The sequence below is a fragment of the Cydia splendana genome, chromosome 1 (assembly GCF_910591565.1).
Source record: "Cydia splendana chromosome 1, ilCydSple1.2, whole genome shotgun sequence".
NCBI lineage: Eukaryota > Metazoa > Arthropoda > Insecta > Lepidoptera > Tortricidae > Cydia > Cydia splendana.
In genome coordinates this window covers 33803293-33820174 of record NC_085960.1, presented here as the reverse complement: position 1 = coordinate 33820174, position 16882 = coordinate 33803293, and the positions used below count along the sequence as shown (strand labels likewise).

The following is a 16882-nucleotide window of genomic DNA, read 5'->3' as shown; positions in this document are numbered from 1 at the left end:
ATTTCTTAGTCGAAAAATGGAGTAGGTTATGTAATTTTCTCCGGTATATTTCCAATTGTTAATTTATTTTTATCCACTACCTAATGAAAGAATGAACCTATTTTGACTGCGGTTTTCAAAAAAGGGTTTTACACCAGCAACAATACCGACTCACCAGATGGCGGTGTTATTTTGTAGGGGATTTTCAAATTTTAAAGATAGGTATCCTTTATTCTAGTGGATGATTGTATGAGCTTCTGCCCGAGGCTTCTGCGGAGAACTGACGATCGACACCGATATCGGAGGAGAGTAGAGACACTAGGAACGTTCGATTTATAGTTGGTCAAACCAACTTGTCAGTCAGTAAGAACCAGGAAAACTAAAAAGCTATACTCATCCTTTTCGTTTATGTGCTAGTACTAGTGTAAGACAAAGATAGTATGATTCTCTCTGTCTATGATTGAAATGAGACAGTCCTTTGACAAACTATATCTGCACAGTCTGCAATCGCTACGATTTAATATAATAGTTACGTGTGTAGCCGGCAAGCTATTTCTTATTCTGGCTACTTTTTTCTAGTTCTTCTATATTCAAAATACTCAAAAGTCATAATGGTAAAAAAAAAAACACAATCAAAGCTCAGTATATACTTATTATTCCTATTGAAAACACAAAAATATAAGAAAAAAAAACGTATATTAGTTTGATAATCTTTAATAAACATATATCGACTCTGGCTCGTCAGTAATGGAGAAACAGTGCAAGTCGTGCGGTGGAACAGACCACCATCGCAGAAGCTCTGCGAAGTGTACCAACTACCTGCCTCCGATTCGAAAACGTAAATTGAGTGATGGCGCAGCGCAAACCCTGGATATCTACGTCGTCAAACGCGGTCTGTGCTCCGCGTTGTGTCCTCTTCTCTCGCCTCAACGCCGATCCAGACTGCTCGAAGAGATCAGACGGGACGTGCGTGACCTGTCGCGCATCTACATCCAACTGGGCATATTTTACAATCTCTACATGAAGACTGCCCCCGCTTTACCTGACATACCGGACGTGTTGAATTTCGTTTACGCGATGAAGGGCAAAGGACCGTACGCCGAATCATACACTAGGTACTTTGGCGATCACCGTCGTTACGATGGTAAGCTGCGTTCGTTTATCGTGCAAGAACTGGCCAAGCAGTATGAGACCACACTGCGCACCAACATAACTATGCACGCGTATTCGAGACTGGCTCGCTACTTCAAAGTGAAGCGCAACGACGAACGTCTCTTTCGAGCCTACTATAGCAGGATTTTGCCCGACGGCGACGACAATACGAGCCGGGAGATTGCTCGCGTGTGTACCGTCATCAACAAGGACACCGTGGAGGGTTCGCGGTGGTGGAAGACCGTACCCGAATGGATGCGCATACAGCAGGGAATGGAGACGCGCAGTTTCCGTCTATTTCCACAGCCGTCGCACGGACTCAAGCACGTGATGTATACATCGACAGGATGGTTCGAGCTGCTGCGTCGAGTCGCTCCCGATACCGTCCCCGGCACGTGGAACAAAATTACCGATCATCTTAGTCAACTGTGGACACCGTGGTTGGACGTGCCGGCCACCAAATTCGGCTGTTGTCTTCAGACGGACGGCGTGAGCGTGAGTCTCTCGATGAATCGGTGTGCCAAGCCACAGATGACGGAGAAAAAGAAGAAGCGGCGCGTCGAGTACGACAGAGTTATAGCGGTGGACCCCGGCTCGCGCGTGCCCCTGGCCACCGTCGAATCCAAGCGGTACTCCTTCAAACGGGTCACGCGCAAATATGTACGTTCTCACACGCTCGAATGGAAGAGAGATCGCGTACGCAACAAACTCATCGCTCCGATACTGGCCGAGATGCAAAAGGATAGAGAATCACTCAATTTTCCGGTCTCTTCCAAAAATACGGATCACGTGATCGAATACAGCGTCTTTCGCATGAAGTGGTTCGAAGCCATGCAAGTACCGTACGAGACGCACTCCAAACTGACGCGACTCGGATTGGACAAGTACATTCGCATCGCCAAGTGCGAGGAACGAATCGTGAGGGAAGTGTTTGACGGAGGAGGAGTGAGCGACGTGCTGGTGCTGTACGGCGCCGGGAGCAAGTTTATGAACACAGCGTCGTTCTCGGGGCGCAAGTTTCGACACGACTCGTTGCTAAAGAGATTGCGCAGTAAATCCAATATCCGTGTCGAAGTCGTGGATGAGGCGTACACGTCACAGGCGTGTTCGGCGTGCAACCAGAGAACGGGAGCGTTTCAGAAAATTGGCATGAATCACCGACTGCGCTGGGGAGTTTGTCCGACGTGCCACAGCGAGTTTGATCGGGACGAAAATGCCGCAAAAAACATATTGCTCAACCATATTAGGTCTACCATCTGTAGGCCACGATGTCTTCCGGGGAGGGCATCGTAACCTCCCGAGAGAAATATAAAACTCGGACGCAATAAGGTTGAAATTTCAATTTCAATTAATTTGTGTCTGGGACTCGGGAGGTTATTCTAGTGGAAATTATTTGAGATAAAGCCTTACAACGAAATCAGATCAAAACATGTCCCTTATTTTTTAACCATTAAGATTTAAATAGAATGAAAGTTTTTATAAATTAGGTTCATCTCAGACAATTTCAACCTTATACAGGATTTCGAATAAAACACATGTTTATCAATGTTTTATAAATATTCGTAAATATAGGTCAAATGTGGTACAATTAAAATCAGAGGAAATATATTTTATCGATTTCATATCAAAAAGGAAACGCCCATGCATTATTTTCTACACTTTATCATTATCTTAATTATTGAATTATAAAAGACGTTGCAATATGTGCCTACTATAGGAACATGAGCGTGCTAGCGAGAGGGTTTGTTTCTTAAAGAACTGACCTAGTGTTGCTACTTGATCAGTACATCGCAGTTGATTCTCACAAAAAATAAGCCTTGATCTCCGGGTTGACGCCATACGCTGCGTACATCGTCATGTTCTGAAATGTTGTCTTTCCCTTGTGACGCCGTAAGGAGCGTACGGCGTCAACCGGAGACCAAAGACTGATTCGACCACCCATAACTTGCCAAATAAGATCTATTTATGAGAGAATAAATTATTATAGGTACTATTTTTGACGTCAATTGGAATTAAAAGTAAATTACATAACATAGCAGCGATAACGTTAATATCAATGAGAATCATTTGCGATCATGCCCTTCCGCTAACAGTAGACTAAAATGTGAATCTAAGCTAGACGAAAAACAAATCTAACCTAGATATTGAAACAAAATAAACTTACTATCAATAAATGCAATTTTTGATGGTACAAAGCTAATTTTGTATATCTTCCTGCGTATTATGCGGCAGAGAACAAATTACGCCGGCAAACCTTAACTAAACTAGTTTGTGTGTTCCATCGACCCTATGATTATGAACGCCTATATTTCAGTAAATAGAGCTACACACAGTTACTAACCTCCATATAAAACTAGTACATATTATAATCAGTTAGAATACGATAGAGTGTAGAAAATGGAAATATTCACAACGAATAAGTCGTGAAACCAATAAAACAGGGCAACATCACCAGTGACAGGTGTGAGTGGTCAACACTACCTTGATTACTTCACTTAACTGGAGAATGTGATCTTAAACCTATGAACCTACCTTAGACTAGATATAAGTATCTAAATATGGGTCATGCACAGATAATGCGCCTGTAGTTTTGCAGAATACAACCTCACTAGTGTTATGACGTTCTAAAGAACATTCTTTTTATTACACCACTGTGGCAACCTAGCTTACGGTTCGCCTGATGATAAGCGGAAACCGCAGCTCATAGACGCGCGACTCCAGCCGAAGCGCGTAAACAATCTTTTAGTATACAAGGATTCAACTTCTAGCTGAGAATATTTCTCATACAAAATGGACAACGTTTTTGACAACATCACAACACTAGACAAAACTTATTCTAAATATAAATAAGCTTCAGTCACTTTCAGCAGAACTACAGCTATGTTATTGGCTAATTTTACTGGTTTATATTTATGTTACATCGTCATAACACCATATTACAGGGTCCTGTTAATTATCAAATTACTATCAGTCTTCACTTAACCACTTGTCTCATAAACTAATATACATGAATTTCAATCACTTGACGCCACAAACAAAACTTTTCCTTAAATATTACTGAAAGTGTCTCATGTTTTATTGGTTTCAGATCTGTGACAAACAAGCATGAGTGAATATACAGACAAATATCATTTACCAACTAATTAATAAGAAATAACCATTTTAATACTTTAAGACATAAATAATAACACATTTAAACAATTCAACTTGTTTTCTTTGACTTAAAATCTCTTACTACTATTTTGACTACTCTAATAGTAATAGTATAACCGAGTCCGTTATGTTACAAGTTATGTTTTATCCTATACTGACATGTAAAGGCGGTAGGCAGACAAATCTTACAACTACGGACTCAGAAACAGAGCAAGAACATACACCAGAGGCTCTCCCCGTGCAACCTCCATGCCAGCTGCAGTGAGATTGCATTAAGGAAGATCATTTACCGCTCCTAACTGCTCAGAGAAACGAGTAACGTACAAAGTAAAATGTCATACTTTGTTACATCTTAATATACACATAATTGTATACTTATAGATTACAGACCGCTTCTTCGCAAGCTGTAGTTACGATTCATGTCAATATCGGACATAATTTAACAACTACGTGTTCATGTCACGCGCGCATTGGAACCCGGCAGGGTAAAGATCTTATAAAATCAAGGCGTTTATAAAACTTCGGCGCGTATTCACTTAACTAATTATCACTTACACAAAAAATTTGAAGTACAAGATCTACGACGCCGCCGGGTTACTCGCATGCATACGAGCGACACATTCGTTACACACTCGCACTAACACGGCTCACTACCAATATGGTGGCACAATTTACAGAACTTAATAATGAACAAGTGATCAGTCTTAAAAAAAAATACGACCCTGGAGGATCTCGACACTGTCAACACGACGCGGATCCACTCTGTTGCTGAGTCGAACTAAAATAACATACATTCTAAGAACTTACAAGGGAAAGCGTTAACCTAAAGCACTGTACGTTACGTCTTTAACAAAATGTCAGCACACTGAAGCAAACGATAATAGTCTATGATCATTACCTAACGCGAGCTCACCGGGCCCGCACTCTACGGCTTAATAAGAGTACAAATAGTAACAGAACATATACACTAATGTAATTTATTTAATACATGATTAGATCATCAATTGTTGGAGTGCCTGCTTATCGCCAATTCCTGTTACATTTTTTAAAACGAGCGAGATTTTCAAGCCCAATATTCTGTGCTAAGTTATCTATTTAACTATAGAAATCGACCGTTTGTCTAAACTTCAATTTATTGACTACCTATAATTCAGCTAAAAACATAACAATGGCCATGAAGGAAACGGCACAAACGAGGTTTGTTTAAATTGGTTTCCTTGAAATGCCACTTTCCCAGCATTAGCAGACTTGCCAGCAGACGCGGGCATGGCTGCCATCAACGAAGCAGGTCATTTACTTTACAACGGTGCCCATGATTATTTTAATTGGATTTACCGAATTATGCTATTCATTTTAATACAATACATAATAACTCATTCTCCAATCTATGTTTTACATGTAGATTGATTCTTAGTAACGTGTGAAACTACATGGAATGCTCTAATTTCGGATACTAACAATACTATCTATATTTTATTTATTGACAACTGTCATCATTAGTAAATAATGGCTATAATTTCGAGGGCGAACCGAGCACTGGGAGATTGTAAAAAGCATAGAAAATGAGACACTGGATATACAATTTTGGCTAACTCAGTAAAGACTAAGTCGATTACTATTATCAATTATACACAATACATATTCATAATTTAGAAGTCAATCATAATCACGTCACATCAGATTTAGGGAAACATGTATTATATAAAACATATCTTAGAATAATATATGATGAATTGATATTGATAATACTATATTAGTACAAAATGCGGCAATAAGACGCCGCTCTTAGCTACAGAGAGTCAAATGTGATACATTATATAGTAGGTTATCTTATATTGCTAAAAATGCTTGTAAAATATTAAGAATGCAAAATATTGCTGTATCATTTCGAACAACCTCTCAGTAACACCATCATCGATTACTCAGCGTTATTGCTTTCGCGGTGGTAGTTTCCTATCGAACCAGACTCTGTAGGTAGTAATTTTAAAATTATCACAAACCCTATGTTACATCACCCACCTGTTACCTATCTCACCTCACTAGAACCGCCGCGGCGGTCATCCTTCCAATACCTTAACCGAATCAGTCAATCCCTCGATCTTTCGTCATCAATTAGATTAAGCCGGAGTAACAAAATAACATTAAATTTAGCATTAAAATAATTACATTTGAGACTAAACTAAGCACAGCGCCAACGTTCGCTCCCGGCCCCGACGCTCGCGGCCCGACTCCGACGCGTAAAAAAAACAAGACGCAGACTTATCGATCCGTCACTTTGGAAAAGACAATTAAACAACTAATACTTTAAAACTACATTCGAGGAGGGTCACGGACGCTCAAAGAGCAAAAGCGAAAATACTCGCCCTCGGCCGCGCTCAGCGCGATCACGAGTGCTTCACCACGATGACGCCGGGTCGCTGCGGCGGCACCGCCTGCACCGCCACCGCCGGCTTCTTCGTGAGCGCCAGCGGCGCGTCGCCCGCGTCGCCGAACAGGTGGTCGCCCTCGAGGTGGCGGATGGCCTCCACGATGGTCTCGAGGTTCTGACGCGACGTGCTGGCCAGCTGGTACAGGCGCGCCGCCTCGGGCGCGGCGTCCGGCAGCACCTCCACCTCCACGCGCGGCTCCGCCTTGATGGCCGCCTCCAGCAGCGGCGCCTCGGCGGCCGGCCCCGGCACCGCCGCCACCACCGCCACCGCCGCCTCCACCTCCTCCGCCTCCAGCTTGCAGTCGGCGCCCTCGGTGGGCGCGGGCTCCTGGCCGGGCTCGGGGTAAAGCCGCGCCTCGACGGCGTGCAGGCGCTCCTCCAGCAGCCGCCGCAGCCGCCGCTCGCGCTCCAGCTGCACGCGCAGCTCGGCGCCCTCGGCGTCCTTCTTGCCGCCGCCGATGCTGATGACGGCGACGGGTTCGGGCGACCGCGAGTTGGTGACGCTGTCGTCGGTGGAGTCGGGGATGATCGTGGTGGGCGCCATGTGGGAGATTATTTCGCTTTTTCTCTTCTTGAGAGGGATCTCGCCACCCTCGTGTTGGTTCAGTAGCCGCTTCAGCTGGCAGTTTTGTGACAGAAGTCTGGTCTTCTCCTGTTCCAGTGAGTAGATATACTCTGCGGTTTGTTGTAAAATGGCGGCCTGGAAAATACAAAAAGCGTTTAACTCCTAATGATCCATAAAGAAAAAGACCATTTAATTTTTTTTTCTTAACAATGCTTATAAAATACATGAATAAGTGTAAACCATACCTTGCTGAGTTTTTCTCCTTCATGCCTGGGCAGGAGGGTCCGCAGAGCCTGAAAGCCTGCGTTGATACTCTGCATGCGTCTGCGTTCATTGCTGTTTGCAATCTCCCGTCGAATGCGTTTTTCCGCCTCCATCGTCCTACCACCTGACACTGAATGTTTTTCACTTCTGTAATCAAATTTTGTCTATAATTACTAATAGTCAACATATTTGGCACCTATAATCTGTAGACTAAAACTATCTATTATCATTGACATCAACTGAAAGAAAAGAATGCCGGTATCTCACAAGGCAGAGGGCCTACTGTAAAACACGAAAATTGAAGTTTCGTTATCTCTGCCTCTCTATCGCTCGAATATGGAAGAGTATGAGTGAAAATAGTAAGTAATGTTATACTATGGTGTCTACCTGTATAAGTACCTGTGTTGATCATAGGCACGCTGCCATACTGGTGACATAATAGGCCCAGCTCTATATGTATTTACTTTTTTCCACTTTAGAAGTTTCTTACATTTCTTAATTGACTTTTTATAAAATTATTTTGTCTGTTTTACCAATTGTAGGGCCCATTGCATTTCTTATTACATTTAATTACTGTCATAATATTATTTTGGGCTTACCAATATACATTTTGTCAGGAAAATCAATGTATAAAAACATGTAATGTATAACCAATTTAGCGCCTGTTTGCAAACATTCAGATGATAACTTTTAACAGGTTCATAAACTGTATCCAAATTATGTCCAACATTCTTCACAAATATGGACCACATTATTATGAAACATCAAATGTATCTCATAGTTTGAGTAAAAAATTAAGGTAATATACAGTTATCAATGTTTATTATTATTACCTTACTTTTGAATTAAGGACAGAGCAGTAGATTTAAAACTGACTATCACCAATCCATGATTACAACCTAAAAATCATGTTAAAATTATTTCATGTTGGCCAGTTTATCAACAACAACACCACTAGAATGTTGATAACATTTTTTTTTTATAATTTTGGAGTATCTTTACTTTTCATACAAAAACATGAATGACTTTACGCTTAATCGTACATGTGTTTGATAGTACGTTGTTAGTGCAGTAGTTAGGTAGGGGCACATACTACGCCTATTTTACCAACCTAACATGGCGGCCCAACAGCTGACTACAACCGGCACGGCACGGGCGGGAGGCGTCATATGGTCACTAACTTACTATACGACATTTGAAAATGTTTTTTTGGGCCAAGTCAAAGTATAATATGGCAAAATGTACACTTCACAACTCATTATAGGCTTATTTAAACAACAATTCGGCGACCACGCCGGGCTTCCATACCTGGCAAAAGCGTGATTCGATGCCTCCTCTTCGTACAAGTTATAGTCTTCTACTTCTAGCAAGCAGACATCATTACCGTGTAATGACATCACTTTAGTTCGCTAGATTAATGTTTTAAGAATTCTTCATGAACACTGCACTTGGTAATAGAAGAAAGTCGAAATAATTTTACAGAGGGTCCACAATGGCGGGAAATGACAATGAGCTTGGTCAGGTGACGCTACACAAATATTTCACGGCACCATTTGAAACACTCCTCAAATCACAGTTTACAGCACTTCTAGCACTAGAACAGATCTAAATAAGTCGGTTTTTTGAAAGTATCAAGTAACTACTTTTTAAAAACAGTAATTATCGGAGAATCAAGGGCAACGCGACATCGATGCACACGCCATTTGTAATTTTAGTACAATGTTGCCAGCTTAAAAAATGACGTATAAAGATGAGTGACAAAAATAAAATAAGCATGGTTAAATTATTATAATGTCATTTTTGTAAAAATATTGTCTCAATAATCCTTTTTAAATGGGTGATCTAAAAAATTTATTACTAGAGTAATCTTTTCTGTAATCCGTTTGTTGCGTTCAACACAAAGAGTAGTATAAGCCCCCATTCGCACGGGAGCTTTTCCAACGGGCGTTAAAAAGCGTTTGAATGACACAAATGGATAACCATGTACTATGTATTCACACGACAGCGGTGGCGCTTTTTATCAAGCGTTGTTGGATTTTCGACTTTAAGCCTTGGTCGTTAAATCAAATTTAATTGAGTGCGGACAGATTCAAGCGCTTATTAACGCGCGTTGGAAAAGCTCTCGTGCTAATGGGGGCTAAATGTTCAACATGTCGCAAGACTCGTTCGAGATCAACACTCGACTTTACATCTTGCCAAGTGAGAAGTAAATATTTCTTTTTGCAATAAATAAAGATTTTTCCAACCTTTGTTTAGCTTCTTCAAGTACTTGAAATTTTGCAGTAAATGTTAACAATTTTGGTTTAGGAAAAGTATCTCCAAAAGAATGAACAAAAGCTTCTTTTTACATGTGTTGCTTAAAGTTCTATTTAGGAACTATCTGTAATTTCAATTAATTTAAAGAATATCAATATATTATTTAAAAATTATCTCAAATAGGTACAGAAATGTAGTAGTAATTTCAAATACTTGGCGCCAGGTCCAGAGAGAAGATAGAGGGTTAATGAATATAGAGTTTGTTCAATTGTCTATAGGTAAAAAACCTGCGGGTTGGTAGCCTTGAAGCGTCTTGGTGAAAGCAACCAATCAAAAATTAGTTTCAATTTTGAATTTGCTGGAGGTGGGGATTTCGTCCTGCCGCCATATTGTGTCGGGCTGTCTGTGAGTGCTTTATGTTAACAAATTTCTGAAATTGTGGTGTAAATTCCTTGTTAATAAAATAAAGATTGAAAGTCCAGGTGGTAAGTTCAATTTGAATTCTAGTCTTTGTCATGGTTTTAGTTATAGTGTTAAAATATTCTAACGTTTCTGCAAAATGCCGGCTGTGTAAATTAATTTTGAGTTCGGTAAAAGTACATTTGAATTTTCTGTTTCATCCTGTCCCCTAAACTGCATTTCGTCACGCGATCTGTATTGATCTTAAAATGTGAGGTTTTCATTAAATTAAATAACTTATAAACACACTGTTATCATCTCGACTAGTAATTCAAATCGAGGACAAAAGAAATGAGAACTGTGGTGACGGCAGATTTAACCGTTGATTAAAAACTGCTCACTAACAGCACTAAGGTAAAGTAATATTGTTAAACTATTTGTTTCTAAATTATTATGGTACTTGTTAGTAATATCTTGAATTATGTTGGTTTCTGGGAAATCCGTGCTTTGTCGCACGATGAATCATCCTGCCAGCCTGCCAGTTATTAGGGCGACATGCAAGTTAGTGAAACAAGGGTGTTGTATTGTATGCATTCATGTCATGAGTAATCCTTATTTGCTTTCCATAGCTTATTTGTCTTAAAATACGCAATAAGCCCGAACGAATAACATAAATAGTCATTTTAGAAAAGGGGATTTGTATACTTGTAACTAACTTGAAACATTTCCAAGGCTTCGTTGTCACGGAGAATGTAAGTATTCCAATAGAAAGCAATGTCCTGCTGTAGCCCTGTAGGTGTCTTTCCAAATTTACTAATGAAAGTACGTTCCAAAACAATTTATTACTTTCTGCTGATAAGGGTAACAATACTAGGAAAGCTAGATTAGAACGATTGTTTAATCAAGTTTCTCAGTTTATACCTACGTTATGCAGACGTACGGTGTACATATTCAGGGTAGGGAGGTATCTTTATTTGCGCACATATTACCTACATCATTTAATTACTAATAAAGTTTGAACATGTGGTGGCGTAGCATTGCTAACCGTTAACATGCTATAGAGGCAGGGATTAGGATGTACGACAGGATTGTATTTTACTTTCGAGCACATGCCGTAGAAAACGCAAAAATAGTATTAACTATAGGGATGTACCAACTAGTCGCCGACTAGTCGGGAAAGCCGACTATCCGGCCAAATTTGTAGTCGGCGATTAGTCGGCGACTAGTCGGCAAAAATGGCCGATTAGTCGGCACTTTATTAGTGAAAGAAAAACTGAAAAAATAGAAATCGACAGTCAATATTTACCATACGTTTTATGTTTATTTTACTAAAATACCTACATATTCAGGGTTGCATACGAAAACTTTTGTTCATATAATTGACCGTTTGATCGTTATCGTATGTTGGGGGGCTGGTTTTTTCCTCTACAGGTCGATCTCAACTGATTCTCGTGTAATTTCATGTGCAAGTTCTATAGTAAATTTTTTATTATCATTATTTTAATGGTGGAGCCACGAGGAACTATATGTTATTGCTAAATTTGGAGACCTAGACAGAGCACGTTGCTCGTAATAACGCTGACCACAGGGGATAGGTTCTTAACTGGCGACTACGTACGGGCAAATAGAGCCTTGGAAATATCTCCTACAAGCTGTACTGACGGTCTGCTCAGGATCAAAAAATAAAAGAACTAAAGACAGAAATTGAACGAGGATTCTTGTGATAGGTCTTTGAACCTGTAGAGAACACCTTTTAGCCAAGCTAATATGATGAATAGCGCAACCAAAGGAGCAAAAATATTGTTTTTCACCTGAACGTATACGAAACTAATGATCTGGCCGACTAGCCGACTAGTCGGCCGACTAATCGGCCATTCGAGCGCCGATTAGTCGGCTAGTCGGCTAGTCGGCCAAATCAATAGTCGGTACATCACTAATTAACTAAGTACCTACCTACTTCACCCTCGAAATCTACTTATGCAAGAACTAAGAATGTTTTTTTTTACGATTCCGTACCCAAAGGGTAAAAACGGGACCCTATTACTAAGACTCCGCTGTTCGTCTGTCTGTCACCGCTGTATCTCAGGAACCGTGATAGCTAGGCAGTTGAAATTTTCACAGATGATGTATTTCTGTTGCTGCCAAACAATAAATACTAAAAACAGAATAGGTATAATTAACATTAAAGTGGGGCTCCCATACAACAATCATGACTTTTTTGACGTTTTTTGCGTAGGTGGTACGGAAAACCTTTCGTGCGCGAGTCTGACTCGCACTTGGCCGGTTTTAAAAAAATTAAAACAGTAACTAACTGGAGGATAGTATTTTTGTAATCAGAGGGCCTACCGCGAACTATTTTTTCGCCTAGTACCCCATAGTACAAGGTTTTCTTAGTTTGGGGCAAGGTCAGGTCGATCTGTGTAGGATTCTCCCAAAATATTTCTCACTTTCGTTCGTTCGTCTATTTGCCTCTCTTACGCTCGAGTATGCAAAAGTGATAAAGAGGCAGATAACGAAATTTTGATTTTCGCTGCAGGCCCTCTGTACCCATGTAGGTGGAAGCAAATTCATGTATTATACCTTAGTACTCTTGCACTAACTGTTCGTAGAAGTGTATGACTAATACCGCAATACCTTGTAGCTTGATTTATCAAAAGAGCTATTGAATCACCCATTGTGATCCAATAACGATTTTATTGCTGCCTGCCCGTACGACGTTAGGTTACTGTAAATTGAAGGGTGACAGAAAAAAAACTTACACTTTCTTACTGTTAAGAGCCCATCAACGTGCACACTCACAGCTAAATAATCGTGATTATTTAAATTTAACGAAAGGAACTCAAAACAAAAACGGCCGTTTTAACTTTGGACGCATATTAGATTGACGAATCCAGCAACATAAAAACTACTTTGATGTATTCAAAAGGTACTGAAATACACAATACAGTACGTAGCGGCCCCCTTTTTTCAATATCTTTCGTTAAATTTAAATAATTACGATTATTTAGCTGTGGCGCTATTGTGCACGTTGATGGGCTCTTAAAGGAAACTTAACAGATATCATGTCTTATATCTCCTTGGAAATTAAGCTAGTGATCCTCTCTATATTGCGAAGTAGCTGCATATTAGGTATATAACGTAGGCACAGTTAGCTGCTAAAATATCTATACTTACTCCTGCTCCTCAATCCTCCTCACCTTCCAATCCAACCCCTAGATGTAACTAGACCTTTTTAGGAATTAGGACTAGGTACATAGTGTGGTTTCCTTCGACGTCTTCCTTCACCGAATGGAACTGGTTATTAGTGTCCGACCGAAACCGGATTTTTTGCCGAAACCCAAGGTTTTGTTTTGAGCTAGTTTCGGCCGAAACAGGACCTTCAGGGGAGACACGATTTTTATGCCGAAACCTATTAACGCTCTCGTAAATATCTTGACACCAAGATCGAAATTTAAGTAAAATCCGTGTGTTTTTTAAAGTGTTTGTAGCTGACTGTACTAATATCTTCAATCAGTTCAGTCTTCTCTGACTCAAATTACTACGCAAGTACCTAACTAGGTCCCCATCTAGTACAAAACATAGTTCATTACTCATTACAAACCTACTCAAATTATTAAGGTATAGAATAGTAGCAAATGGTGGTATTCCATCTGTCCAGTTTCTTTGTCCAATTTCATTGCGTCTCACTCTATCATTGAGCAAAATGTGAGACGCAATACACATTGGACAAAGATATTGGACAGTGAGATGGAATACCACTCGAAGGCAAACAGAGTTATCAACGTTGTCACGGGCTAGAAAATGTAGGTAGTTGGTAGTACAGTAGGTATGTGTAGTTGTGTACATGCACAGTTAAACCCGCATAGGCAATACGGTCACATTGAATAGGTCGAATGTTCCACCAATCCCTGAGTCATGAGTGACAAATCTGTATTGAACATCCTTCGTGGTTCTTGAGCAATATTCGCACTTGTAAATTCGTACATAAGTGTGACAGGGAGACAACACGTCGAACGTGGTTCGCGGTAGGCCCTCTGGTCATGTCCCCGCAATCCCGGCTTGTCCACTCATTCATTAGTAACTAAAATACTGGCTGACATAATTGTCTAACTAAGAAAGTTATGAGTACCTGATCTATCTAGGTCTCCGAGGAAGGGATTATTAAACAAGACTCCACTCTTGGGGCCCATTTCAGGTACCAAATAAGTACTTGACTAATCTGAAGCATGTCATGTTCATCTTACAGAAATACATATACGTAGTACCTATTTCTTTAGTACCTAGGTAATGTAGGTATAGTAGGACCTATATCTTTATTGTAGGTAGTGTACTACCAATGCCAAAAAAAGTACAATATGTACTAGCAATTTATATAATTTTAGTAAGGTTGGCAACCCTGGTAACTGGTAACTGCGGTAGTTAAATAAACCTATACGTGTTTAAACTGATGTGTCGTTTCCCCATGCCGTTGGGTGCAGTGTTACTTGCGGTTTCATTCCGCAACTGGACACTATCGATTTTCCACTTACATTACCACTGGCATGTTCAACTAGTCTGTATCTGTAGGCGTTTGCTTAGCTGGCTAATCAAGCAAACCTATAGGTACCTATAGTGATAAGTCTAGAGTCCTTCGAGGGTCTACCGCGAATCACGTTCTCGTAAAAACGAGTAGTGCCAGGCGTGGCTCGCTCCGCGATTTCGTCGCTTTGCTACAGGTAGCTAAAAGTATATCCGTTCCGCCCCAATTTTGGGGAAAGCCATAAGCCGCGCGTGGCGCTGTCGCCACCTAGCGGCCATATCTGTGCTGATCGTAACAGACGCGTTTTGTTAGAGAGTGAGTCTTCTGTACCTAGTACTATTATTTATTCCGTGGTAGTGCTTAAAATGTATACTTAAAAAGACTCGAGTTCCTATTTATAGCGACACTACCTACGTACCTGGTACCCCGCCTACCTCATCTAACTAAGCTTTTATTAGAATGAACTGGATTAGATCCTTGTAGAGCCTCGTAACTCACTTTTACCCGACTAAATTTGGTAGGTACAGTCACCACACGGGATTGTTATGCCATTTAGGGTTCTTGCTAAATTGGAATAGTACATTGTGTATTAAGGGCGGGAAATAAGAAATTACGAACGAGTGTCAATTTTAAGCCCGACGCGAAGCGAGGGCTTAAAATGTTCACGAGTTCGGAATTTCTTTACCGCCCGTGGCACACACAATGTTTTTCATCACACTTGTAAGGAAAAAAAGGAGAATTAATAAAAACAAACTTCTGTATAAAACACTTTTCCGCCCTAGGGCGAAAATTTCAATTTTCCGCCCGCAAGCCCTACGTGTAAATAAGTGTTTTTCATCACACTTGCTCGGAAAAGATTTTTTCCGCCCTAGGGCGAAAAATTCAATTTCCCGCCCGCAAGCCCTACGTGTAAATACATCTTTTCCGAGCAAGTGTGATGAAAATTCTATAGCGTAAGTATTGAACAACCAATTTAGCTAGGACCCTAAATGGCGCAACAAATAATCGCGGAGCGTGATGGTCTGATGGTACAATAATATTCAGAAGTACAATCGAGTTCATAAATATATGTATACTTCTCCTTCTTGCAATGGATTATGGTGAAGAAATGTATACATATTTATGAACTCTATTGTAAGTATATAAAGTAAACTAACGTTCGTGGGTGTGAAATAGAGTATCTCGAGGTACCTAGGTAGGTCCGTAGGTATACTATGCATCTGATAAATTAAATTTACCTTTATTGTATTGCTTCTACTCCTTCGTTATAGTTTTACGATAGAATGACTGCTTCACAGAAAAAAAAACCTGCGAGTTAATTCTATGTAATTCTGAATATGTAAGTAGAACCAACATAGGTATGCTCATTTTCGCCCGACAAACAAGTACATACACGGTGTCTCTTAAATTTATACAGCACGTTCCTCCTCACCGGTTAACCTTGAACACCAGCGGGAGTCAAGGTCACCGCAGTCGCCACGGCGGATCTTATTTAAATCGGGCCCGGCTGAGTGCCTCCCATTGTAGCACCAACGACAATAAGTTCAGGTTGACTGCTTCGAAAAAACTAACGTAGTAGTAGTGGGGCACAAATCGGGTCAATCACCTCGATGCGTGGACCAATTTCGAATTTCGAACTTGGCTCGAACGTAGACGTGCCAGTAACGTCGGATTGTTATGAGTACGCTATTATAATCATAATAATTATAGTCTTAGATACTTTGAGTACTTGTGAACGCTGTTGGCTGTTGATCGTGCGTTTAGAAGTTTTTTTATGAGTCTTTCAAATAACTTTGGGCAGGGATATGTGTTTGTAGTTGATTGTATGTAGTTCTTTGCTTTTCTTTAATAAAAGCCTAATAACGGGAGACCTATGTAGGTACTTGCTTGATTTTACACGGCCGTTGGGAAGTAGCGAAATGGACAATCAGATTAAACCGCGTAGAAATAGTTTGTTTAAATAGTGAATACGTCTGTAGTGCTGATAAACGAAGGTCTTTGCAGTGCCCATCTTTTAGGACTATACTCAGTTTTTTTAGACCTTAGTCGAAAATCAAATTTAATTAGAGTAATGTTGCATTTTGGATAAGTACCAACATTTTTGCAAAAAACCGGACAAGTACGAGTCGGATTCGCCCATCGAGGGTTCTGTACACATTACTTAAAA

The 16882-nt window shown here is 40.4% G+C and overlaps 2 protein-coding genes across 3 annotated transcripts in view; one reads left to right on the top strand and one right to left on the bottom strand.

The window, feature by feature from the left end:
• Positions 1–2669: 2669 nt before the first annotated feature.
• LOC134793764 (transcription factor AP-4) lies at positions 2670–9249 on the bottom strand. The gene is made up of 3 exons (XM_063765439.1): positions 8850–9249; positions 7523–7688; positions 2670–7412 (listed from the first exon to the last, which is right to left on the bottom strand). The coding sequence occupies exons 1-3, from the start codon at positions 8936–8938 to the stop codon at positions 6669–6671; spliced, it is 999 nt and encodes a 332-aa protein (XP_063621509.1). The 5' UTR covers positions 8939–9249; the 3' UTR covers positions 2670–6668.
• Positions 9250–10125: 876 nt separating this feature from the next.
• The window catches only part of LOC134793741 (cell surface glycoprotein 1-like), a 44004-nt gene continuing 37247 nt past the window's right edge, over positions 10126–16882 (top strand). The window contains exon 1 of one of the 2 annotated variants that reach the window (XM_063765413.1): positions 10126–10282. The gene's annotated coding sequence lies outside the window, so the exon portion shown is untranslated. The remainder of the gene's footprint in view (positions 10283–16882) is intronic. The other variant, XM_063765429.1, reaches the window with a different exon arrangement.

Excerpts from the sequence above, each read along its gene's own strand:
- LOC134793764 (XM_063765439.1), bottom strand. The coding sequence starts at position 8,938 with ATGTCATTACACGGTAATGATGTCTGCTTGCTAGAAGTAGAAGACTAT. Across the intron at positions 7,689-8,849 it reads TCGAATCACGCTTTTGCCAG|AAGTGAAAAACATTCAGTGT; the intron begins GTATGGAAGCCC and ends ATTTGATTACAG. Across the intron at positions 7,413-7,522 it reads AAGGAGAAAAACTCAGCAAG|GCCGCCATTTTACAACAAAC; the intron begins GTATGGTTTACA and ends TGTATTTTCCAG.